This window comes from Eublepharis macularius, chromosome 4, assembly GCF_028583425.1.
Source record: "Eublepharis macularius isolate TG4126 chromosome 4, MPM_Emac_v1.0, whole genome shotgun sequence".
NCBI classification, from domain to species: Eukaryota; Metazoa; Chordata; class Lepidosauria; order Squamata; family Eublepharidae; genus Eublepharis; species Eublepharis macularius.
This window is the reverse complement of record NC_072793.1, coordinates 173,424,233-173,451,306: the sequence shown is the minus strand read 5'-3', so window position 1 is coordinate 173,451,306 and position 27,074 is coordinate 173,424,233. Positions and strand designations below refer to the sequence as shown.

General features: G+C 45.5%; 1 protein-coding gene across 3 annotated transcripts; it reads left to right on the top strand.

Annotated features, from left to right (window-relative positions):
- Positions 1-372: 372 nt before the first annotated feature.
- LOC129327056 (zinc finger protein 420-like) lies at positions 373-27,074 on the top strand. Of its 3 annotated transcripts, none has more exons than XM_054975477.1 (6): positions 373-431; positions 2,152-2,655; positions 2,819-2,867; positions 5,410-5,489; positions 5,721-5,847; positions 7,919-10,420. In XM_054975477.1, the coding sequence occupies exons 2-6, from the start codon at positions 2,242-2,244 to the stop codon at positions 9,406-9,408; spliced, it is 2,160 nt and encodes a 719-aa protein (XP_054831452.1). In that variant the 5' UTR covers positions 373-431; positions 2,152-2,241; the 3' UTR covers positions 9,409-10,420. The 3 variants fall into 3 exon arrangements, with proteins under 3 accessions (XP_054831452.1, XP_054831453.1, XP_054831451.1); XM_054975476.1 differs by lacking the exons at positions 373-431; positions 2,152-2,655; positions 2,819-2,867; ... (1 more) ...; positions 5,721-5,847; positions 7,919-10,420 and adding exons at positions 15,008-15,041; positions 17,082-17,694; positions 17,836-17,884; ... (1 more) ...; positions 21,222-21,348; positions 24,436-27,074; XM_054975478.1 differs by lacking the exons at positions 373-431; positions 2,152-2,655; positions 2,819-2,867; positions 5,721-5,847; positions 7,919-10,420 and adding exons at positions 21,222-21,348; positions 24,436-27,074 and having other exon boundaries at positions 5,404-5,489.

The window sequence follows — 27,074 nt, the reverse complement described above, 5'->3', positions numbered from 1 at the left end:
GACTCACTCTCCTGTTTCATTTTATGATCCTAGTGCCAAATTTCCAACCATGTTTGATTCTGCTTTGTCTCCTGCTTTTGCATTCCAGTCACCTCTGGTCTTGCATATCTTGTTTAGGTGTGTGATTAATTTCTTCTTGGACACTTGTGTAAAAGTTTTCAACTTTTTCCACCTCAGCCTCTGTAGTTGAGGCATAAACTTGAACGATGGTCATGTTAAAAGGCCTTCCTTGACGTCTGATGGATATTACTCCGTCAGATTCTGCTTGCGGAGAGGATCCTTTCTGCTTCATGGAGTCAATCCAAGGCTTAAAGGGAAGCCGATTCCATTCCTAGAACGGCCGGAAGAGAGAAGGCCACCTGACTTGCCACAGTCACTTCCTTTTAGAGCCATTGGGTGAAGTGGAGAGGCATTAGTGGATTTTTAAACAGGTAAAATAGTATTTCCTTTGCAAAATACCTCCCTGCTTCTGAAAGGTGAATGGTCCAGAGGGGTGGCTGCATGGGGGAGGGGGTGAGCAGGGCTTTTGTTCATCAGAAACGCAATGGAACGGGATTCCAGCACCTTTTGAAAATGGTCATGTGGCTGGTGGCCCCGTCCCTTGATCTCCAGACAGAGATCAGTTCGCTAAAAAAAAGCCCACTTCATCCGAGGGACGAGGGAATCCCCTCCCTCCTCTCGCACCCTGTGAAGGAAGCTCCTTGCTCCAGCAAGAGGGAGTGGCAGGGGGGGCAATTGAAACTTTAACACCCCCCCCCCTTGCAAGGGGGAGAGTTTAGATTGTACGCAGCATAGAGGACAACCCCCCCCCCCTTGCAGGAGTGCTCCTGGAGGTCATTGCGCTCTGCTCGATGATGCCACTTCTCAGAAGTGACGTCATTGCACAGTCCCAGGAGCACGTGCGCGCTTCGCATGTGCTCATGTGGTACCAGGGGTGCCACCTCCTAACAGGAGTTGCCCCATATGCTGGCAACCCACTGAGTTCCACTGGGGGCAAGTATCACCTACATAACATATAAGTACAGTTTTTAGGTTATAACATTCTTAACCTGAGGATTCCTTGCTTTTCTGCTTCTTTCTGGTGCCTCCCTTTCACTGGAGGCTGGGCTGAGTTCTTTCTACTGCAGGACATGTACCTTCTGCTGATTTCCCCTGCATCCTGCTGCTTTATGCAAACTGTTGCAAAAAGGCCCCTCTTTTGTTGTGTGTTCGAATTCCTTCCATAAGCTTGGCATTGCTGGGGTACAACATGCCTGTAGGTTTTTTCTTTTTTTTTCTGGAATTGCAAACTTGGATTTTTGGGGGCTTCCCCTCTGCTGCAGCTTGGCGTTCTAGCCGTACTTTTGAAAAAGCAGGATCTTTGGCTTCTGGAAATTGGTCTCTCTCTTGCGATCATGGACTCCTGTGACAATCTGATCCTTTCTCAGTGAATTAGCTTCTCAAAGTCACTTGCCCAGCTCAGATTTCTCAAATCAGCCACAAAACTCTGCCTGGCTTTGCTTTCTTGCACAGCAAAGATATTTATTTCTTTATTGAGAAAATTTTTATGCTGCCTCTCCAGGAAAGCTGAGGTGAATTAAAAAAGCAAAACATTATAAATATTAAAAGGGATTAAAAGCTGTTTGTGTGGAGCCAACTGGCCAGATACCATCCAGCATATAATTTTGGAATGCCGTTTATATGATAAGTTGCAAAGAATGCTGTTTGAGAGGTTGCCAAAATGTATTGAACACCTGTATTGATGGATAATTTTTGTCGTTTTCTGTTAAAGGATAATGATACAGCGATTTTTAAAGTGTTTGCAGAGTTTTTAGTGGGTGTGCTTAAGACTCATACAAGTTTTGTATAAATGTGTTGACTTCTGATATTTTATGTAATTTTATAGTGACTTGTTTGCTGTCTTAGCATGCCATTTGTATGCCATTAAAGGCATTTGAATTGAATTGAATTGAGCTTCCAGGATCTCTAGTTTATAGTTTTGCAATACATTTGTTGAGCAGAGTAGATAACTGTATTGAAGGTCTTTTGGCTTCTTATTTACTAACACCCATGACTCTTGCATGAGCTTTTGTGAGTCAGAGCTCACCTCTTCAGTTGCACTTGCCAAAAATCTATGACTAAGAAAAAAAATCGGTGTTGGCTTTTCCACAGGTCATAGGTCCAGCACTTCCTTTTATAGAAGAATCTGGTGGAAGGGGAAGGAGGTCTGCAGCTGCAGGTGGAGGCTGTTTGGGAAGGAAGATGAGGGGGCAGCCAGGCCCATCTGATCCAAAAGCCAGAAAAGGCCCTGATTCCATCCAGACTGGGAGCAGAAGGGGATTGTGGGAAGGAACCATGCAGAGGAGCCTGGGAGACGACAACTTCCCTTCAGATGTGCCACGCCAGCACTTCAGGCAGTTCTGTTACCAGGAGGCTGAGGGGCCCCGAGAGGTTTGCAGCCAACTCCACCATTTGTGCCTCCAGTGGCTGAAGCCAGAAAGGCACAGCAAGAAGGAGATGCTGGACCTGGTGCTCCTGGAGCAGCTCCTGGCCGTCCTGCCCCCGGAGATGGAGAGCTGGGTCAGGGAATGTGGTCCAGAGAGCAGCTCCCAGGCGGTGGCCCTGGCCGAAGGCTTCCTCCTGAGCCAGGCAGAGCAGAAAAAGCGGGAGCAGCAGGTGAGAGGGTTTCAGCAGGTAGAATCTGGGGCATAGCGTATGACCAAAAACACCCTCAAAATCCACACGGATCGCCCTAACAGTTTTTGAATTCCCCCCCAGCCTGCTTCCTCGTCCTTTTCTCATCACTTGCCCTTTTCTGGTATCCCCACTTCTGTTTCAGGTGCAGGGAAGGATCGCGCAGGAGGGTTACAACAGAACAACTTTTCCAGGTAACGTCGAAAGCCCCTAGGGGGGCAACACCCCCCTAGGTGTCCTCCTTGAGGCTACGGTGTCTGCTTTTATGCTTCCCAAGTCCTTTGTGGGGAAAATGCTTCCCTCCAGTTTCTCATTTTAAAAATTTCTGGTTGGGGAAGGTAACTTGTAGAGTCAATTTAAAACCAACCCAAGATGAAGAAAACGAATCGGGATTAACAATAATGATATTGTGAGAATCTATTGAACATTTTTATTTTTTTATTTTAAGTCATTTATAGTCCGCCTTTCTCACTGAGTGTGAGGTTAGTACAAGAAGCATCAAGGACATTTCCATACAGCGTCAAGGACATTTCCGTAAACAATGTCATAGAATTTTACAAAAACATAGCATTAGCAACAGTCTAATGCAGAACTGAAGAATTGCTGAAACGGAACATAGTCAATGCTAGGCCTTGACATTAGATAACATGAAGCACAGGTAATATAGGAGTACATATTCTAGCAACAGATAGCATGCAAGGCAACATAGTCGTGAAGTCTGTGGTCCCTAACTCATTAGCAATGCGTTTGAGAACCCCTCCCTACAATACTTCCTTCCTATCTGAGTAAAAAGCCTTTTTGAATCATTGTTTTGCATCATTTGCAGAAAGCCAGGAGAGTGGGGGGGGGGTCTCCTGACCTCCTCAGGCAGGCCATGCCATAGGATAGGGGCCACCACAGAGAAAGCCCGTGTATGGGCTGCTGTTGATTTTGCCCATGTACAGCCTGGCACCTGCAAGAGACCCTGTTCAGAGGAGCGAAGCTGCCATGGAGGGACATAAAGAGTGAGGCAGTCCTGTAGGTATGCTGGGACAAGGCCATGAAGAGCTTTGTATGTGATAACCAATACCTTGAATTGAGCACGGTAACTGATAGGTAGCCAATGGACTGTAGGACAGGAGTGATGTTCATGCTCCTGCTCTCTCCTGCTAACAGTTGAGCTGCAGCATTTTGCACCAATTGGAGCCTCCTAGTTAACTTAGATGGGAGATTAATGTATAGTGTGTTACAATAGTCAAGTTTTGATGTTACCATAGCATGGATCCAGGTGGCCAGGTCAGCCATGTCGAGGTAAGAAGCCGTCTTCCAGGCTAGAGTGAGCTTGTACTAAGCATTTTTTTGCGGCTTCCTTAACTTGTTTTTCTAGTAGTAGCGCTGGATCCACTATAACTCCTAGGCTCTTAACCGATTCTGCAAGGGTCAGACAAACTCCATCAAAAGTGGGGAGTACAATGTCTTTCAAGATCTCTGCCTTCCCAACAAGCATCACTTCAGTCGTGTCTGGGTTCAATTTCAGTTTATCTTTCAGCCATTTCATCATGGCTGTCAGGCAGCGATCTAAGGTTTCTTCTGCAACCTGTGGGGACCTGGATAGCAAGATATAGAGTTGGATATCATCTGCATATTGATGACATCCAGCTCCATAGCTGTGAATGAGTTCAGAAAGGTTTTACGTAGAGGTTGAATAACATGGGAAATAAGATTGCACCCTATGGGTGCATGAGAAACTATTTAAACCAGTCCAAGACACATCCTTTGATGCCCACTTCTGTTTCTAAACGTTTCAATAGGATGGCATGGTCTACTGTGTCAAAGGCTGCAGACAGATCCAGGAGGAGCAATAAGGAGGCATGGCCTTTGTCTATATACAGATGGAGATCATCCACTAATGCTACTAGAGCTGTCTCTGTCCCATGCCCTGGTCTGAATCTAGACTGGAGAGGGTCTAGAGCGCTAGAGTTTTCCAAGAAGATCTGGAGTTGGTCAGCCACTGCTCTCTTAATCACTTTGCCTAGAAAGGGCAGATTAGAGACTGGGCGATAATTGGCCACATCAGCTATGTCTAGGGATGGTTTTTTAATTAGTGGACAGATAACTGCCTGTTCGAGTGGCTGGGGAAAGGTGCCCTGAGTTAGTGATTGATTCACAATAGATCTCAGCTGTTCACTTATGTGATCAAAATACGACATAAACACTCTGTAGGGGATCAAGAGGATAACTGTTGCCGCTTCACTAATTGCAACTCTTTTTCCATTTGTGCTGATCTTGACCACATGCAAAGAAATTCTGGGATGGGAGCGGAGGTTCGGTCAGAGGATTTAGAACTGCCTGTTCCTTGCATTTCCAAGTTCTTCACGTGAACTTAGTACCATTGGACAAACAGGCCATAATTTTATATATGATGTGCAAGAAGATTGGACAAAGATTTGAAGTGAAAAAAATTCCAAAACACAGATGTAAGGATTGTTATGACCATGAACCAAGAGAGGGAGAATCTTTTTTTCCCCTCTCCATGAACTCCCTATGACTCCCAAGTCCTTTGTGGGGAAAAATGCTTTGCTCTAGTTTCTCATTTTAAAAATTACGGCCTGGGGAAGGGAACACCTGGAATCGATTTAAAATCAATCCAAGATGAGAAAAACTGATAGGGATTAACAATGAAGATATTGTGAGAATCTATTAAACATACTGGAGAAAATACGACTTTCATTTGCTGTTATCTTCCAATTCTTTTAGGTGGTGCCTTGAAACCAGTGATATCTTCTTTGGCATCACTTTGTGGCAGAGAAAAGTCCGCTTCCATGCAGCAGGACTCGGTAAGTGTGGAACTGAGGATCCTGACCCTGGGTGCCTCCCTCCACCCCCACCTACCCCAGATCAGAAAGAATCTCTCTCTTGTTCTCTTTTTGCCTCTTTCCCCTTCCTGCTATCTCTCCTGCTTACTAGGCAGAAAATGAAAAGGTCTCATAGAGGTTTGAATCCTGAAAGCAAACATCTTATTGTAGATCCCTTAGAAGTTTGCCCTTAGCAGTTCTTTCTCTTTTCAGGGCCTGGTGACCTTTGAGGAGGTGTCTGTGCACTTCACGGAGGAGGAGTGGGCCCTGCTGGATCCAGACCAAAGACGCCTTCACAAGGAGGTCATGGAGGACAACCGTCAGAATGTGGCCTCTTTGGGTAAGGCTCTCCTTTCTTTTGTTCCATAGATGCTTAAAAAGGACTCCAGTAGGACTCTTGCAATAGAGATTCTCTGTAGGGCAGTGGAGCAGGTCTACACACAGAAGCAAGGAAGGGATTTGGTGTATGTAGTGGACTCCCCAAGAAAGCTCCTCCCCCCCCCTCCCAAATTTACCATGGTGGACTGAGCAGGCTCTTTGTTCTTCAGAGGCCCAAAATCTTGAGTGCAGATATTGAAAGCAGGGAAGGTAGAAGGATTGGCCTCCATAACACTTTATGGGGTGTCAACTGAATCTTCTCAAGGGCCTTTCAGAACAGCTGAGGAAACTAGTATTAGTATTCGTATTCATATTAGTATTAGGCCCTCAATGTCCAAGAAGACATTTCCTTAACCCAAGGACCTTACAATCTGCCATTGGACATGAGGGTGGATAACTGTGAGAGGGAGGGCCCCAAAGGGATGATTTAGGGTCATTCTAACTACATTAATCATTCTACTACATTAATATTTACACCAGTGTAGGCTTAGGCGTGGTGCACATTTGTACAAAAACAGGGTGGCAAAGTCCTGAAGAACAAGCCAAGAAAACAAGATTTTAGCAGGTGAGGTTTCGTTCTACGTGAAGAAGAGCTTTGCCTGCTGATTTCCAGTGTCTGGCTGCTTCCTGTTCTCCACTTTGAGCCTTGAAAGGACTTCTGGTTCCAAAACCTCATTCTATTTCCATCCTGTAATCAAATAGAAATCCATTTTTCTGAAACATAGGAAGAAGAGAGATCAGCAGGTCTCTACTTATTTGTGTGGTTCAAACCTTTTTATGGTGTATCCGGATAAGGACCTCTTTACTAATCTTTACCCACTGGAGAATGGAGGAATTTCTCAAGAGGGAACAGCATAAATTAGCTGTGGAGTAGCCTCAAAAATGTCCAGAGAACGAAGAGAAGCAGAGCACTGAGCAGCTAAAATGTTAAATCTCTTAGTCAGAAACCTGGTTAAAAAGAAGCGTTTTAGCCTAGTGGTTGAAAGGTAGAAAGGTAAACTCTGGGCAAGGTTCAAGGGGGGAGGCATTCCACAGATGAGGAGCCAGCACTGAAAAGGCCCCAACTCCAGTGATTGTCATTCCCCCTATGTAAGAGCAGAGAGCAGGACTAAACAGTCAGACTTCTATAGCGGGGAGAGACAATCTGGCAAATGGTAAACCCTCAAGTACTCAAGCCCTATTTGTAAAAAGAATAATATAATAATAAAGCCTTATATAAAATAGAAATAATATGACAACAGTAGTAGGAGATCTACACATAAAAGTTTTCCAAATGTACTCCGTCTGCAGTTGTCTACCTGCCATGAGTTCAAATACTGATAAAGTTGTGAGGTCCACAATCCATTGGACTGAATTATGGATTGGATGGATTGAACTATGGAAGGTGTTCATTTGTCTCTCCAATGCTGTAATAGAAGTCTTTTAGCTACAGTATCAGCACGGTGTGTCCATTTTTGTTTACCATCGGTTGGCTCCAAGACCTGGAGACAGGGAAAAAAATAAAAATTATATAAACTTCCTCAAAAATTAATGAATGTTCTAGTTCAACGTTAATATGTGATAACATACTCTCCGAAACACCGGAGAACTGGATCATCATTTATATTGATTTCACCTCTCTACTTGAGGGTGGTTTTAAAAGAGAGCCAGCGGAGATCACTTCACAAAGAGCTTGTTAATTTCATTTTTACCTTCCTGAAGTCTCTTTCAATTTCACCTCCCCTTTGGGGAGGAAATTAAATTAACGAACCCTCTGAGAAGCGATCTCCACCAGCTCTGCCTTTTTAAACTATGCATCCATCCTAACATGTTGCCCTACATTTGAGCATCCTGCCTCTTAACATGGAGGTTTCACTGCATCTTATCTCTGGCAAAACGACCAAACATGAAAAAGCAACAGCTGAATAATACATGGCAGGATTTGATCTCTTAAAGTGATTTCTGTCCTGTCATCACAAAGAGCAGTAAATGGTCTTCTTGCCTTGAGTCTGCATTTCCTTTAAGGTTTTACTGATCTTTTCTCTTTATTCCAGAGCCTGATGGTCCCAAGGAAAAGCTCAAGGGAGGACCACAACAGCTGCCTCTGGAAGGGAAACAGCAAAGAAGATGCACTGGAACAGACCGGAAGAGGGGGAGTGAATCCTTTGCTTCTCAGGGTGCTGAATTCCAGGACTTCTCCACAGATGAAAGAAAGACCAGTTGCCCTTTGTGTGGAAAAACTTTCAAGTATAAATCACTGCTTGATAGACACTGGAGAATCCACACAGGGGAGAAACCGTATAAATGTTTGGAGTGTGGAAAGGCCTTTGTTCGGAAGGAACACCTTTTGGAACACAAAACCATTCATACAGGCTGGAAACCTTATAAATGCTTAGAGTGTGGTAAGAGCTTTGCTCAGAGTAAACATGTTACTATCCATCGTCGAATCCACACAGGAGAGAAACCGTATACGTGTTTGGAGTGTGGAAAGAGGTTTACTCAGAGATCCAACCTTACTGCCCATCAACGTTTCCACACAGGGGAAAAACCATATAAATGTTTGGAGTGTGGAAAGAGCTTTGCCCAGAAGATACAGCTTACTGTCCATCAACAAATCCACACAGGAGAGAAACCATATAAATGCTTGGAGTGTGGAAAGTGCTTTGCTCGGAAGATACAGCTTACTATCCATCAAAGAATTCACACAGGGGAAAAACCGTATCAGTGTTTGGAGTGTGGAAAGGCCTTTATTCGGAAGGACCAACTTTTAGAACACAAAATCATCCATACAGGGCGGAAACCTCATAAATGCTTGGAGTGTGGTAAGTGCTTTGCTCGGAGTAACGATGTTACTATCCATCGACGAATCCACACAGGGGAGAAACCATATAAATGCTTGGAGTGTGGAAAGAGCTTTGCTTGGAATAAAGACCTTACAACCCATCGACGAACCCACACAGGGGAGAAACCATATAAATGTTCTGATTGTGGAAAGAGCTTTGCTCGGAGTAAAGACTTTACCATCCATCGACGAATCCACACAGGGGAGAAACCATACAAATGTTCTGAGTGTGAAAAGAGCTTTGCTCGGAGTAAAGATCTTACTATCCATCGACGAACCCACACAGGGGAGAAGCCATATAAATGCTTGGAGTGTGGCAGGAGCTTTGCTGTGATAGGAGGACTTGCTGGTCATCGACAGATCCACACAGGGGAGAAACCATTTAAATGCTTGGAGTGTGGCAAGAGCTTTGCTCGAAGTGCATACCTTACTGTCCATCAACGTATCCACAAAGGGAAAAATACATATATATGCTTGACATGTGGAAAGACCTTCAACCAAATCACAGAGTTTAGGAACCATGAGATAATCCACAAAGAAGAGAAATCATCTATACATTTGGAGTGTGGAAAGGGCTTTGTTGGGAAAGGAACTCTTTCTGTCCCTCAGCATATCCACACAGGAGAAACCATACCCTGTCTTCCGCCTCAACAGGGATCCGAAACTACTTACATTGTTCTCCTCCCTTCCATGTTTTCCTGACAATAAGCCTGCTGAAAGGAAAGTTAGGCTGCGAATGTGTCACTGGCCCACAGTCAGCCAGGAACTTTCAGAGGCATCGGTGGGATTTGAACTTGGACGGACACTCTGACTTCTTGCTGGGAACCAACATCAAGATAATTCACACTTTGGTAATCTTTGAAAAGTGGAGTTGGAAGAGATGTTTACATGGAGGTCAAAAACATAATAAGGGAGTTTTAGGCTCAAACCAAGCCTGAATTCTCCCTAGAAGCTAAAATGTCAAAACTGAAGCTATTGGACTTTGATCACATCATGAGAAGACAAGATTCAGTGGAAGAGACAATAATGCTAGGAAAGGTGGAAGGCAGTAGGAAAAGAAGAAGGCCCAAAATGTGATGGCTGGACTCCGTAAAGGAAGCCACGGCCTCCAGTTTTCCAGGTCTGAGCAAGGCTGGTAATGATAGGCCATTTTGGAGGTTAATTCATAGGGTTGCCATAAGTCAGAAGTGGCTATATGGCAGACCTCACTCACTCACTCACTCTCTCACTCACTCACTCTCTCACTCACTCTCTCTCTCTCTCTCTCTCTCACTCACACACACACACACACACACACACACACGTTCTACTTTCCCTGTCTGTGCTTCCTTTCTCCCCAAAGTCGACACAAAGAGGCTCACGTTGTTGTGGTCCCCCATTGCACCACAACACCTACCCTGTGAGGTACGTTAGCTGTGATTGTATTGTTAAGAATATAGCTAGAAATATAGGAGAACTGTTCCTGGATTTGATCATGAAAATCATACCAGATGTGTTTGCACAAAAAAATGTGCAACACACATTTCCATAGCCAGACATGCTACAAAGGGAGTTTAGCGGTCTAGAACTGAATAACCTTGGAGAGGGGCACGAGGCAGAGGAGTAACACGGTCCAATGACCTTATGTCGATTAGAAGCTCCAGGTACTGAAAGTATTATTTAGCCAGATAGCTTTCTTATTTTAATGCTATATGGTCTGCTGAGATTGTACTGGCTTTTGAACAACTCTATTCTTTCTGTTATTCAATAAAGATTTCTGTATTTTTACAACAGTGGTGTTTATTTGTGAGTGAGACCACCTTGGAACCCTGGAAAGGTTCTTCTGGCAAACTTTTCTGGCTCCTGAGGGTTCTCGGTATTGGAACCAAGATGATGACACATTGCAACCAGGGGGTTTAGGCTCTCTGGAGCAATCCATCACAGAGATGGTCCTTTAGATATGAGATATCAAGACCATGAAACCATGTGAAGATCGTGTTATAGCCAATAACTTGAATTGAGTCTGGTAACTGAAGAGTAGCCAATAGAATGGCTGCAAAATGGGAGTAATAACCATGCTCCACCTAACTCCTAATAATAATCGGAGGTGTTCTGCACCAACTGGAGTCTCTGAGATAACTTAGAGCGGAGCCCTGTGAGGAGTGCATTACAGCAGCCTAGTCTCAATGTTACCGTGGGATGGATCCAGGTGGCCAGATCAGCCATGCCAAGGTAGGGGGACAACTTCCAGGCTATGTTGAGATTGAAGTTTGCAGGGGTTTTTGCAGCTGTTAACTGGCTTCTCTAGCAGCAATACTGGATCCAGTATAATGCCTAGGCTCTTAATGGGGCCTGCAATGGTCAATTGAACGTCATTGAAAGTGGGGACTATGATGTCCTTCAAGATTTCCAGTTTCCCACATACAGCATCTCCTTATTGTCTGGGTTCATTTTCAGTTTTTAGCCACTTGACCACAGGCATCACTAGTGATGAAAGTTCTCTACTGCATCACCAGAGGAAGTGGATAGAGAGAACTGGGTGTCATCCACATATTGATGGCATCCAATTCCCTAGTTACAAATTATTTCTCCTAAGGCTTTCTATAGAGGTGGAATAACATGGGGAATAAGATTGTGCCTTATGGAACTCTTCAAGATAATTCCCATACTGGGGATAGCTGGTCAACAACAACCATGAGTAGCAATTTAAACCAGTCCAAGGCGCACTTCCCCTGATAATCCTCCTGCCTCCAAATGCCCCAACAGAATGGCATGGTTTACTGTATCAAAGGCTGCAGACAGATCCAGGAGGGGCAACAAAGAAGCATCACCTTTCTGTACATTCAGATGGAGGTCAACAACTAAAGCCACCAGCACCTTCTCAAGTGCAGTAGTACATTAAAGGCCAGCTAGATTTCCATGGCATAAACTTTTAAAGCAGATACAAGGAGTGGAAAAGTAAAGGAATCCTTGAAATCCAGGCAGAGGGTGGGAAGGGTATTGTCAGGGCTCATTTTGAGAGGAGACACGCAGAAACGCAGTTTCAGCAGTTCCCCAAAGAGGTCACGTCGGTGGCCCCGCGCACTTGACTCTCGGCCATTAGGGGCCTGTTTTGGCCTGGATTGGGGACAAAACAGCCCGGATCGGGCCTCTGATGGGTGGTGGATCACTTTCCCGCTCAGCAGCGGCCCGATCCTGACCATTTTGGGCCCCTTTTGGGCCATTTTCAGCCCCTTTTGGCCATTTTGGGCCCAATTTTGGCCCTGAATGGTCAGGATTGGGCCCAAAACAGCAAGGATAAGTGATATCAGGGGGTGTGGCATATGCAGATCAGTTATGCTAATGACACTTCTGGTGCTGTCAAGGGGTGTGGCATATGCTAATGAGTTGTGCTAATGAGTTCCTCCAGCTCTTTTTCTACGAAATGACCCCTGGGTATTGTAAATTAGAGTGTCAGGAAGCTAGCTATGGTACATGTTGTAATTAGATTGATAGAGCAGGGGTGTGAAGTGCAGAATATTAGCATCTGTAATGTGAAAAAATCCTATCTCCCGATTCAACCCTGGGGGTTCCATTGTTTCAAACTTACAAATAAACTCAGTTTCAGCAATCTCGCACAGTAATTTTCCTTTGAAGTTTCTCTGCCTGAGAACTGCTATTCTGAGGTCAGTGATGGAATGTCCCGGGAAACTGAAAAGTTCTCCCACTGATTTTGAATGTTGTGATTTCTGATATCAGATGTATCTGATATCAGATGTCCATTCTTTTGCAAAGGGACGGATCTGTTTGTCCAGTACAACGAAGGGCATCGCTGACACTTGATGGCATAGATAATGCTGGAAGATGAACAAGTGAATGAGCCTGACATGGTATGGTTGGGGCATTGGTGGAGTGAATATGGAGGCAGAGTTGGCCTCTTGGTTTATTGTGGGCCCTGGTCCCAGAGTTTGTATCCATGTTGGGAAGTGTGTTGTTGTTGTGATTGAGGAGTTATTTAATGTTGGGGTGTTGTCTGTGAGCAAGAAAAGGTTTGCTTCCCAATACCAATGAGAGGGCATTATTGTCTAGCATACACTGCAGGCCCAGGAAGACCGAGAGTTAGTCTGTTACTGCTCTCTCAATCACTTTGCCTAGAAAGGGCAGATTAGACTGAGGAATAACTCGCCACATCATTTAGGGGTTTTTTTTTAAAGTACTGAGCGGATGACCGCCTCTTTGAGTAGCCAAGGGAAGGTGCTCTGAGTTAGTGACTGATATATTATAGATACAAGGGATTGATTAATTAATTTATTTACTTACTATTTATTTATTTACTTTTTAAAGTACTGGGTGGATGACCACCTCTTTGAGTAGCCAAGGGAAGGTAGTGAATGATTTCACTCCCTAGCCATGGGAGTTAGTGAATGATTTCTTACGGACACCATAGATTCATTTATGAGGTGTGCACATCGTTTTAGCAGCAAAGATGGGCAAGGATCCATTGCAAAAGGGGTGAACACAGATGCCAGGATCCATCACTGTAATTAGGTCAATATGGTCCATAAGCTAGAAAAGCTAAAAAGGATCCTGAAAGATAAAGATGTCTCTCTGGGAACCAAGATCAATATAATCCCAACTATGGTATTCCCTGTTACTATGTATGGATATGAAAGCTGGAAGTTGAAGAAAGCTGACTGAAAAAAAATTGATTCAGTTGAAATGTGGTGCTGGAGGAGAGTTTTGTAGATACCACAGATGGCCAAAAAGACAAATATGAGTACCAGATCCAATCAAACCTGAATTCTTTCTACAATCTAAAATGACAAAACTGAGGTTATCAGACTTTGGTCAAATCATAGGAAGATAAGATTCTCTGGAAAAGTCAATAATGTTAGGAAAAGTGGAAGACAGTAGGAAAAGAGGAAGACCTAAAATGAGATGGCTTAACTCAATAAAAGAAACCATGTCATCCATTTTGCAGGATCTGAGCAAGTCTATTAGTCTGAACTTTTCATACATGTTTTATGAAGCAGGCATCTCCCCTACCCTTTATGGTCCAGGCTAGGCTGATCTCATCCAATCTTGGAAGCTAAGCAGGGTGTGCCCTGGTTTAGTAATTTGGATGGGAGATCACTGAGGAAGACCAGGGTATGCAGAAGCAAGCAGCTTAAACAGGACTGGAATACCCTCCAAAATGATGCTGCACAAAAATATTCCTAGCTCGATCTGGGAATTATGTACTCTACCCAGTTTGAGCCACATCATTATCTTAATGCAATGGCAGTTTCAAAATTCAAGTGGTCATACATGATCACACGTTGCAATGTACTGCCAACAGTCCAGATGAAGGGCCGTTTCCTTAAGATACCTCCTGATTAGCGCTTTTATGACTGTCCTTTGGCAGTGGTTGATTCATTGTCCCGTAATTTTTTCGACTGTCCAAAGTATGCAACAGCCAGAGAGAAATTTCTTAGGAAATGTTTACTGAAGTACTTGGTCATCCCTCCCAAGGAGTTAGCCGAGTTAGTCTGTAGATGCAAAGTAGTAAAGAGTCCAGTCCTTTAAACCTAACCAATTTTATTGTAGCATAAGCTTTCAAGAACCATAGCTCGCTTTGCCACAGCTCTCTTTGTGCCATGCATCTGACAAAGAGAGCTGTGGTTCTCAAAACCTTATGCTTATGCTAAAGTTGGTTAGTCTTAAAGGTGCTACTGGACTCTTTACTATTCAGCTATCCCTGACACTTCAAGATTAAGATAACTTCTGGGTGGCCTTTGTAAAAGCTACATTGTGGATGTGGCAAACTTTGGTTTTACAGCAATTTTTAATTCCTAAACTTTTCATAGTTTAGTAATTAACAGCCTATGGGCTGGTAAACTTGAATAAATTTGAACTTGTTAGCAATGAACAGGTTGTTGGCTTCACAAAGTTCTATGAGTCACAATCTTGCTTCATTTTATGACCCTAGTCCAAAATTTCCAACCATGTTTGATTCTGCTTTGTCTCCCACTTTTGCATTCCAGGCACCTCGGATCATCAGCATATCCTATTTAGGTGTATGATCAATTTCTTCTTGGACACTTGTGTAAAAGTTTTCAATTTTTTTCTCCTCAGCCTCTGTAGTTGAGGCATCAGCTTGAATGATGGTTATGTTAACAACCCTTCCCCCTGAAGTCTGATTGCTATTACTTGGTCAGATTCTGCTTGCGGAGATGATCCTTTCTGCTTCATGGAGTCCAGTCCAAGGGTTAAAGGGAAGCCGATTCCATTCCTAGAGAGGCCGGGAGAGAGAAGGTCACCTGACTTGCCACAGTCACTTCCGTTTAGAGCCATTGGGTGAAGTGGAGAGGAGGCAGCATTGGTGGATTTCACAGCAGGTAAAATAGTATTTCCTTTGCAAAATACCTCCCTGCTTTTGAAAGGCGAATGATCCAGAGGGGTCCTGCGTTTGGGGGCATGGGGGGGCATGGGGGGCAGAGTATCAACTGTATAACATATAAGTTTATCAGGTACAGTTTTTAGATTATAACATTCTTAACTTGAGGATTTCCTTGCTTTTCTACTTCTCTCTGGTGCCTCCGTTTCACTGGAGGCTGGGCTGAGTTCTTCCTACAGCACGGTACCTACCTTCTGCTGCTTTTCCTTTGCTTTCTGTTCTTTCCGCAAACTCCTGCAAAAAGGCCTCTCTTTTGTTGTGTGCTTATTCTTTCCAGAAGCCTGCCGTTGCTGTGGTGCAGGCGTACTCCCACATGACTGCAGGGTTTTTTCTTTCTTGTTCCTCTAAAAGAGCAAACTTTGATTTTGTGGAGGCTTCCCCTCGCGCCCCTGCGGCAGCTTGGCACGCTTCCCTTGCTTTTGCCAATGTAGGCTCTTTGGCCTCTGGAAATCGGTCTCTCTCTTGGGACCATGGACTCCTGCGACAATCTGAGCCTTTTTCCATGAATTAGCTCCCCAAAGTCACGTGTCCGACTCAGATTTCTCAAATCAGCCGCAGAACTCTGCCTGGCTTTGCTTTCTTGCACCGCAAAGATATTTATTTCTTTATTGAGAAAATTTTTATGCTGGAAACCTGCCTGAGGTGAATTAAAAAAGCAAAATTTATAAATATTAAAAGGGATTAAAAGCTGCTTGTTAAAATCCAGCATTAAAAACCGACCCATGGTCCCCCAATGAGTAGATTATCCCACAGGGATCCCCATATTTACCCTACCCAGAAGCCTCTCTGATTTGGCTGACAGTGGCCAGGGTGAAAATAATATCCCCCGGAGGTGCCTGGAATTCCTTGCCAAATCACTGAACCTCTCTGGCTTGGACTGTCTTCCTCCTCTGGAGTCATTCCCGCTGTGAAGTGGACCTCACTTGAAAGCCTCCCTTCCCTCTGGATGGGACATTCCTTTCCTCAGGGTCAAGTGAAGTATGATACTTTCTGGCCCTTTCCTTTCTTCTGCTAGCCTATTTTCCTCTCAGATCTCACCCCCATTGGTAGAAACTCACAGATAGGTAGAGCTATGAAGATTTATTGGTGTGCTGCATACATCGTTGCTTGTAATTGTTTGACTGTTCCATTTTTGCTATTTCCTTCTCAGGTCTGTATTCTGGTCAGGGAAATAACCCCCCTTTTTTCCCTTCAGTGAGTTCTTTTTCTTGTGAGTGTTGTTCCAAGTTGGGACCCTGTTATAACCCAGATGGTTTGGTCTGGATTTATTTAATTATCCCAGACACAAGACTTTGGCCTGATACACAAGGGGGATGGTCTGAGCGTGGGGACCCCCACACGTGTAGCTCTATTTGGGAAACATACAGAGAAGATTAAAAATTAATATTAAATACAGCATTAAAAATCCAGCGGAAGCGTTAAAAACATTGTTTTTCACAGCAGTTTTCAGACTGAAGCACCCTATGAAGAGAATATTCAAAGATTAGATCCAGCATCAAAAGGTACCCAAATTTTTGCTGGGCCTATGGTGCTCCTGAAACTTAATATCATGTTTATAGTTCTTCTCTGCACAGTTACTGAAAAGCTGCTTAGAGTCCCCAAAGATGCTGGGGGACCAGTAGGTTGGGGCCCTTCAAGGCTGAAATTTAGGGCTTCCTTCCACTCTTCTGGCTCCTCCTCAGCTCCCTGCAGCTTCCATGAACTCGTCAAGCTGTGGTTTGAACCTTTTCTGGTTGTCCGTGGCAGGATTGGGGTGCCCCAGCATCTTTGGGGCTCTAAGCAGCTTCATCCTGCTTGTTAATGACGCTTTCCAACTTCACAACCTCTGTGTAAATTGGCACCGCCTCCTGGTCCCAGCTGGTGTTCTCAGGTTGGTGAATGCTTCCAGGATCTCTAGTTTATAGTTTAGCAATACATTTGTTGAGCAGAGTAGATCCTTTCTGCTAACTGTGTTGAAGTTCTTCTGGCTTCTTATTTACAGACACCCACAATTCCAGCATGAGCTTTTGTGAGTCAGAGCTCACCTCTTCAGATGCTCTTTTGTTAAAAATCTATGATTAAGAAAAAAATCAATATTGGCTTTGCAGCAGGTCAAAGGTCCAGAGCTTGCTTTTATAGAAGAATCTGACAGAGGGTAAAGGTGGTCTGCAGCTGCAGGTGGAGGCTGTTTGGGGAGGAAGACGAGGGGACAGCCAGACCCAGCTGATCCAAAAGCAAGAAAAGGCCCTATTTCCACCAAGGCTGAGAGCAGAAGGGGACCGTGGGAAGGAACCGTGCAGAGGAGCCTGGGCGACAACAGCTTCCCTTCAGATGTGAAGAGCCAGCACTTCAGGCAGTTTCTCTACCAGGAGGCTGAGGGGCACCAAGAGGTTTGCAGCCAACTTCACCATCTTTGCCACCAGTGGCTGAAGCCAGAAAGGCGCAGCAAGAAGGAGATCCTGGACCTGGTGATCCTGGAGCAGTTCCTGGCCGTCCTGCCCCCGGAGATGGAGAGCTGGGTGTGGGAATGCAGGCCAGAGAGCAGCGCCCAGGCGGTGGCCCTGGCAGAAGGCTTCCTCCTGAGCCAGGCAGAGGATGAGAAGCAGGAGCAGCAGGTGAGAGGGTTTCATCTGGGGCATAAAGACACCCTCAAAATCCACACGGATCGCCCTAACAGTTTTTTAATTCCCCCCAGCCTGCTTCCTCGTCCTTTTCTCATCACTTTCCCTTTTCTGGTATCCCCACTTCTGTTTCAGGTGCAGGAATGGATCGTGCAGGAGGGTTATAACAGAACAACTTTTCCAGGTAACGTTGAAAGCGGTGTTTCCCCCCTGAATGTCCTCTTTGAGGCTACGGTGTCTGCTTTTATGCTTTCCAAGTCCTTTGTGGGGAAAATGCTTCACTTATTTCTTATTTTAAAAATTTCTGCGTGGGGAAGGGAACACCTGGAATCGATTTAAAATCAGTCCAAGATGAAAAAAACTGATAGGAGTTAACAATGATATTGTGAGACTCTATCAAACATACAGGAGAAAATACGACATAAACACTCTCTAGGGTATAAAGAGGGGGTAACTGTTGCTACTTCACTTTTTCTGTTTGTGTGGGTCTTGACCACGTGCAAAGAAATTCTGGAATGGGAGTTGAGGTTTTATCAGAGGATTTGGAACTGCCTGTTCTTTGCATTTCAGAGTTCTTCATGTGACTAGCAACAAAGCCCTTTGTGAGGGAAAATACAATGGGCTCTAGAAAGCTTGGGAGGGGAGGTGCTGGCAGGGTGCCAAGTATGCTGGCTGCTGTTGCACCTGGATCGGATCCAAGGATCAATCCCAAACTCCAAGGATCAATCCCAAACTGTGACTGGCAGCTGCTCCCCAGCTAAAACACAAAGGATTATGTCGCCCCTGCAAGCATAACCAATGCACGGTGGCAGCAGGTTTCCTACGCCCCAAGCCCACTTCATTGGATGCACATTTAAAAATTTCTAGAGTTTGCAGCTCTTTGAGTCTCCACACTCACAGGTTACTCTATATTGTCATGCACAATGCAACATTCTTTCCCAAGGGCATGAGGTGGAAGGGGGCTCCAGTGGAGAAAGGTAACTTTTCTGGGTTAACCAGAATTGATTGGATGGAGGATGGAGAGACGGGGGGGGGGGGCACAGTGAGGCAGGCAGAAAGTCCAGAGGGGTGCCCTGCAGGGGCATTTTACAGCTGGTAGCAATAAACGAAAAGGATGGGGGTGATAGGAAGATAGTAGAGGAGGAGAGCAGAGAAACATTGTGGGAGGGTCACGCTAGAAGAATTCATTGATTGATTCGAAGAAGCCAGGCGGGCCTGAAGTACCCCAATGATTTTGTGACTTCTAATTTCTGTAGTTCGGTCATTCTGTTTTTAAAATTCTATTATTCTTTTATTGTTGTGAGCCACCCTGAGTCTGTTTGAAGGGACGGCCAGTGAGATATAAATATGCTAAAATAAAACAAAGCTTCAGCGCCTGCCATGTGGTGGGGAAAAGGGGAGGGGGTCCTTCAGGCAAGCTGATAAAGAAGAGGGCTGGGGCGGGGAAAGAAGCAGAGCCACCACGATGCCTGAGAGCGTTTCGAGGAAGGGATCGGCCATGCAGAAGCGGAGACTGCAGCTGGCAAGGGGCTCAGGGAAGGGAGCAGAAGGAACAGTGGAGAAGGGCGAAAGGGGGGGGGGCTGTGTGCAAGAGCAAAAGCACCAAAAGCGGCCAGGTGGCAAGGGGTTCCCAGTGCAGGAAAGTGCTGCCAGGGGCGTGGAGAGGGAAGCAGCAAGCAGGAGAACTGGAGGAAAGACGCCCACAAGGACTGGAGATGCTCTGCAGGGCAAGCAGGAAAAGTGCCCAGGGCCCAGCGAAAAGTGTGGAAATGCCAAGAGGGCTGCCAGAGGCAGGGGTGCACGTGGACAGGGGTGCCCGAAGCGGGCAGGGGGGACTGACAGTTGGAAGCTCAGGAAGGGGCTACCAGGGGCATGGAGAAGGAAGCAGCGAGCAGGAGCACCAGAGGAAAGGCGCCCGAGGCACCGTGGAGGTACCACAGGGCAAGCAGGAAAAGTGCCCAGGTCCCAGCGTGGACGCCAAACGTGCTGCCAGAGACGGAGAGGTGGAGGTGTGCATGGACAGAGGCACTCAAGGCGGGTGGGGGACTGACCGTCACCCAGCTCAGGGTCCCTGCCACGGCTGGCCCATGGCAGCAGGGGCTGATGTGTGCCGGCTGCAGCCACTGCAAGGGCTGGATAGGAGGCGTTCTTACTTGGATCCGGCTCGCAAGCTGGCGGCGCAAGGAAGGGGAAGTGACAGGCAGCGGTGAGGCACGCAGGGTCGGGACTCAGGAGTGCCACCCCCAGCCGTGCTGGGAGTCCCTGGGGTGCAGAGAGCCACTGCCACCGCCTCCAGCCAAGCCTGTGCCCGCTCAGCCCCCTCCCTCAGGTGTTTCGTTGCCAGCGGGCAGACTCGAAGCTATCAGCAAGAGCTAAAGTACTATGTGCAGAGTGCTTTCCCTCGCCTCTTGGGCAGCCCTTGCTTTCTGAGTAGTCCAGCTGGTTTGAGCCCTGGCACTTTCGAAAGTTAACACCAAGGAGGGGCGGAGGGGAGTTCATAGTGCGGGGCACCACTGCCGTTGCGCCCATATCTGGGTGGGGAGAGCGGGTGGGTGGGCTGGGGGGGCAAGTGTGTGGGCGGCCAAGCAGGCCCGCCACTGCAGCGCCTAGATCGGGGTGGGGAGGGTGGACGGCCAAGCTGGGGAGGGTGGACAGCCAGGCTGGGGAGGGATGGTGGGCAGGCTGGGCGTTCCTGCTCTGACACTGGCCCCATCGCAGCTGGTAAGGGCTTCGAAGTTGGGCATCCTTCCCACTGCCCAATCGGGCCCTTCTGAGGCTGCAGAGGTTAGGGAGGCTGGAGGGGGACTGGAGAGGGCTTGCAGGCAGGGGGGATGGGAAAGGCGGCTCACCCTTCCCGCCCTTTCTCCGGCTCGGGGGTGCAGTGAAGGAACGGTGAGGCTCACTTGGCCATCCCGCTGCAGTGACGCACTCTGCAGGCCATATTGACCACCATGCACTTTTTATTCTGGTGTTCCCGTACAGGCGCCAAGATAAAATGTGTGTTGTCGCAAACACGCTTAGGCTTTTATGTAGTAAGATAAGTGTGAGAAGACTGGACAAAGATTTGAAGCAAAAAAACTGTAGAAACAAGGATGCAAGCATTGTTATGACCATGGACAAAGAAAGGGAGAACCCTTTTTTCCCTGCTCCATGAACTGAAATGTTAAACACTTGTACAGGACAGAATGCATTCCAGTTACCTTCCAATTCTTTCAGGTGGTATCTTAAAACCAGTGATACCTTCTTTAACATCACTTTGTGGCAGAGAAAAAGCCGCTTCCATGCAGCAGGACTTGGTAAGTGTGGAACTGAGGATCCTGACCCTGGGTGCCTCCTGCCACCCCCACCCCCACCTACCCCAGGTCAGAAGGAATCTCTCGCTCTCTCTTTCCCCTTCCTGCTATCTCTGCTGCTCAGTAGGCAGGAAATGAAAAGGTCTGAAAGGGGTTTGAATCCTGAAAGCAAACATCTTATTGTAGATCCCGTAGAAATTTGCCTTTAGAAGTTCTTTCTCTTTTCAGGGTCCAGTGACCTTTGAGGAGGTGTCTGTGCACTTCACGGAGGAGGAGTGGGCCCTGCTGGATCCAGACCAAAGACGCCTTCACAAGGAGGTCATGGAGGAAAACCGTCAGAATGTGGCCTCTCTGGGTAAGGTTCTCCTTTCTCTTGAGTCACAGATGCTAATGAAATACTCTAGTAGGACTCTTTCAACAGAGACTTTCAGTAGGGCAGTGGAGCAGATCCAAACACAGGCAAGGAAGGGGTTTGGTGTATGTAGTGGACTTCCCAAGTCAGCTAAAAGGAATAACTCCTTCCTCTCCTCCCAAATTTACCATGGAGGACTGAGCAGGCCCTTTGTTCTTCAGAGGCCCAAAATCTTGAGTGTAGATAAAAGTCCATTGAAAGCAGGGAAGGTAGAAGGATTGGCCTCCGTAACAGTTTATGGGACGTCAACGGGACCTTCTCAAGGGCCTTTCAGAGCAGCTGAGGAAACTCGCATTCTTTTAGCATTAGCATTGTACCAAGTCCTGGAAGATGTTTCCGTGGCCCAAGGACCTCACCATCTGCCACTGGATAGGAAGAGCATAGCTGTGGGAGGGAGGGGGCCGGAGGGATGGTTTAGGGTCATTCTACTTCATTATACTTACACCAGCGCATGCTTAGGCTCGTGTGTAGAAAAACAAGGTGGCAGAGTCCTGAAGAACAAAACCCAAGAAAATAGGATTTTAGCAGGTGAGGTTTCAGTCTCGGTCAAGAGGAGGTTTGCCTGCTGAATTCCTTTGTGCCCAGCTGCTATGAAATTCGAAGGAGCAGGTCCTGTCAGGAAGGTGCTAGGCTGGAGAAAAGTGCTGTTTTGAGTCGCCTTCAGCAAGAGTGGGATAAAAAATGTGAACTAGTGAAGTCAGATTTATAAGCGTTAAAAATAATTTTCCTGTTGTAAGTAGGAGTTCATGGTTTTCAGGATCCATCACCAACTTTTCCCATCTTGAGAGGCCGGGGGGGGGGTCTCCTCAGAGGGAGAGGCACCTTTGGATAATTGCCTGTGGTCAGAGCTACCTTAGATGGTGTCAGGCTGGGATGCTGGATCCTTCTTTCCTTTGGAGGGGTCTCAGATACTCTGTCCTGGTGGCTCTGTCTGGCTAGGGCTTCCCTTCCCTGTGCTGAAGTTCCCTAGTCCCCTGTTCTCCTCTCTGGGCCTTGAAAGGACTTCTAGTTCCCAAACCTCATTCTGTTCCCATGCTGCAATAAAATAGAAATCAATATTTCTGAAACATAATAAAAAAGAGAGAACAACAGGTCTGTATGTATTTGTGTGGTGCAAACCTTTTTATGCTGTATCCGGATAAGGACCTCTTTGGCTAATTTTTACCCACTAGAGAACAGAGAAATTTCTCAAGAGGAAACGGCATAAATTAGCTGTGAAGTAGCCTCAAAAAGTCCAGAGAACAGTAGACAAAAGAGAAGCAGAGCACAGAGCAGCTAAACAGTTAATTCTCTTAGTCAGAAACATGGTTGAAAAGAAGTGACTTGGCCTACTTGTTGATAGGTAGAGACTGTGGGCAAAGTTCAAGGGGAGAGGCGTTCCACGGATGAGGAGCCAGCACTGAAAAGGCCCCATCTCTAGTGCTTGTCTATCCCCCTACGTAAGGGCAGAGAGAGCAGGACTTGTAAGTCTTGACTTTTATAGGAGGGGGAAACAGTATGGCAGATGGTAAACCCTCATGTACTCAAGTCCCATTTCAAAAGAATAAAATAATAATACAGCCTCATGTAAAATAGAAATAATATTACAACAGAAGTAGGAGATCTAGTTTTCCAATTGTTCAAAAATAAGTCCATCTGCAATTGTCTATATGCCATGAGTTCAAATACCGATAAAGTTGTGAGATCCCCAATCCATTGGACTGAATTATGGATTGGATGGATTGCACTATGAAAGGTGTTCATTTGTCTCTCCAATGCTGTAAGTAGCTACAGTACGGGCACTGCATATCCATTTTTGATCACCATCGGTTAGGCTCCAAGACTTGACGACAGGAGAATAGTTTAAAAGTATATAAATGTCCTCAAAAATTAATGAATGTTCTAGTACAAAATTAATATGAGTGATAACCTACTCCCAGAAAGACCAGAGAACTGTGCTTAAGCGATGCATCCTTTAAATTGATTTCACCTCTCTACATGAGGGTAGTTTAAAAAGAGAACTATCAGAGATCACTCCACAGAGGGCTTGTTAATTTCATCTTCACCTCTTCTAAGAGCCAAGCTACAAGTGACGTCTTACACAGGTTGGACACTTGTCAGCTTCCCTCAAGTTTTGATGGGAAATGTAGGCATCCTGGTTTTACAGCTTAGCTCTCCATTACAGCTGCAAGACCAGGATGCCTACATTTCCGATCAAAACTTGAGGGAAGCTGACAAGTGTCCAACCTGTGCCAGGCGTCACTTGTAGCTTAGCTCTAAGGCTCTTTGAATTTTACCTCCCGTTTGGGGAGGCAAAAATAAAATTAACAAACCCTCTGAGGAGTGATCTCCACCGGCACTGTCTTTTTAAACTATGCTTTCTGGCTAACATTCAGTTTCTCTACATTTGAGCATCCTCATGTAAGATGTCTTGTGTAGAGAGACTCTTAGTATTTCATGCAATCAAACCAGGAGTCCTTTAGGTCCTTAAATTTAAGAACCTCCACCCCTTGAAGCTGCTCCAGGTGGTAACATCTCTTTTGATTACCAGTGGAGCTTTGGCGAGAGAGGGCATTGGACCTTGGATGTGATGCAATACAAGGCAGGTGATGTGTTGGGGTTCAACAGGGCCAGCCTTTATTGGTTGGTTCCTGTGATTTCTTGCCTCTTATCCTGCCCTTCTTTCAAGCTGCACAAAACAGCATTTGTGAGGTGAGAGATCTGCCAGAGGTCCCTCTAAATCAGCCTCCCATTTCCCACAGCGGCCAACTAGAGTCTCTGGAAGGTACGCAAGCAGAGGAGTGGTGCCAAAGTCTCGTTCGCAACCAGCCTTCAGAGAGATGCTGCCTCCAAACATGGAGGTTCTACTGCAACATCTTATCTCTGACAAAACTACCGTACATGAAAAATCAACAGCTGAATAATACGTGGCAGGGTTTGACAGCCCTTTAAGTGATTTCTATCCTGTCATCACGAAGAGCAGTAAATGTCCTTCTTGCCTTGATTCCGTATTTGGTCTAAGGGCTCACTAATCTTTTCTCTTTATTCCAGAGCCTGAAGGTCCCCAGGAAAAGCTCAAGGGAGGACCACAAGAGCTCCCTCTGGAAGGGAAACAGCAAAGAAGATGCACTGGAACAGACCGGAAGAGGGGGAGTGAATCCTCTGCTTCTCAGGGTACTGAATCCCAGGACTTCCCCCCAGAGCAAGGACAGATCAGTTGCCCTTTGTGTGGAAAAACATTCAGCTATAAATCACTGTTTGATAGACACTGGAGAATCCACAGAGGGGTGAAACCGTATCAATGTTTGGAGTGTGGAAAGGCCTTTGTTCGGAAGGGACACCTTTTGGAGCATAAAAACATTCATACGGGGCAGAAACCTCATAAATGCTTGGAATGTGGTAAGAGCTTTGCCCGAAGTAAAGATGTTACTATCCATCGTCGAATCCACACAGGGGTGAAACCGTATAAATGTTTGGAGTGTGGAAAGAGGTTTACTCAGAGTGCCAACCTTACTGCACATCAACGTTTCCACACAGGGGAGAAACCATATAAATGTTTGGAGTGTGGGAAGAGCTTTGCTCAGAAGATACAGCTTTCTGTCCATCAACAAATCCACACAGGGGAGAAACCATATAAATGCTTGGAGTGTGGAAAGAACTTTGCTCAGAAGATACAGCTTTCTGTCCATCAACAAATCCACACCGTGGAGAAACGATATAAATGCTTGGAATGTGGAAAGAGCTTCCATGAGAGAGGAAATCTTACTATCCATCAAAGAATTCACACAGGGGAGAAGCCTTATAAATGTTTAGAGTGTGGAAAAGCCTTTGTTCGGAAGGGACAGCTTTTGGAACACAAAAATATTCATACAGTGTGGAAACCTCATAAGTGCTTGGATTGTGGTAAGAGCTTTGCTCTGAGTAAACATCTTACTATCCATCGTCGAATCCATACAGGGGAGAAACCATATAAATGTTTGGAGTGTGGAAAGAGCTTTGCTCAGAATAAATACCTTACTACCCATCAACGAACCCACACAGGGGAGAAGCCATATAAATGTTCTGATTGTGGAAAGAGCTTTGCTCGGAGTAACAACTTTACCATCCATCGACGAATCCATACAGGGGAGAAACCATACAAATGTTCTGAGTGTGAAAAGAGCTTTGCTCGGAGTAAAGATCTTATTACCCATCGACGAACCCACACTGGGGAGAAACCATATAAATGCTTGGAATGTGGAAAGAGCTTTATTCACAGAGGCGCCCTTACTGTCCATCAACGAATCCACACAGGGGAGAAGCCATTTAAATGTATGGAGTGTGGAAAGAGCTTTGTTGAGAGTTCAAAACTTACTGTCCATCGACGAAGCCACACAGGGGAGAAACCATATAAATGCTTGGAGTGTGGTAAGGGCTTTGGCCAGAAAACAAATCTTACAAAGCATCAAAGAATTCACACCAGAGAAAAACCTCATAAATGCTATGAATGTGGAAAGAGCTTTGCTCAGCGTGAAAGCCTTACTGTTCATCAACGAAGCCACACAGGGGAGAAACCATACAAATGTTCTGAGTGTGAAAAGAGTTTTGCTCGGAGTAAAAGTCTTACTTCCCATCGACGAACCCACACAGGGGAGAAACCATATAAATGCTTGGAGTGTGGCAGGAGCTTTGCTTTGATTGGAGGACTTGCTCGTCATCGACAGATCCACACAGGGCAAAAACCATTTCAATGCTTGGAGTGTGGCAAGAGCTTTGCTCTAAGTGCATACCTTACTGTCCATCAACGTATCCACGAAGGAAAGAAACCATATATATGCTTGATATGTGGAACAACTTTCAACCAATACACAGAGCTTAGCTTCCATGAGAGAATCCATGAAGAAGAGAAATCATCTATATATTTGGAGTGCGGAAATGGATTTCTTGGGAATGGAACTTTTTCTGTCCCTCAGCATATCCATACAGGAGAAACCATACCCTGTCTTCCTCCTCAACAGAGATCCAAAATGACTTACATTGTTCTCCTGCCTTTCATCTTTCCCTCTCAGTAACCTTGCTGAATGAGTCACTGACTCACAGTCAACTTCCAAAGGGATAGGTGGGATTTGAACTTGGACAGACACTCTAACTGTTCCAGGTACTGAAAGTGCTATTTAGCCAGCTAGCTTTCTCATTTTAATGCTATAGGATCTGCTGAGACTGTACTGGCTTTTGAATAACTTTATTCTTTCTATGGTGGTTGTGGATTTTCCAGGCTGTTATTCAGTAAAGATTTCTCTATTTTATCTGTTTTTATAATTTATATTAAGTTGTATTTTAATCAATGTTGTACCTCGCCCTGAGTCCGCTTGTGGGGAGGGCGGGTTAAAAAATAAAATAAATAAAAAATTTAATTTAGTTTATTGGATTTATACTCCGCCCTCCCCACATCAGCAGGCTCAGGGTGGATAATAACACAATTTAAAACATGTTTAACTAACATTAAAATTATAAAAGTACTACATCTTATCATTAAAATTACATTTATATAAATATATATATATATATATACACATAAAGAGCAAAGAAACAAGGCAGCACATCATTTGATTTGGATGTTCCATACAGCAGTTCTTCCCAGAACAAAAATATAAAAAGATGGACAACGACATTGCATGGGAGGGCATATGGTTTAACCCCCCCCCCAATCT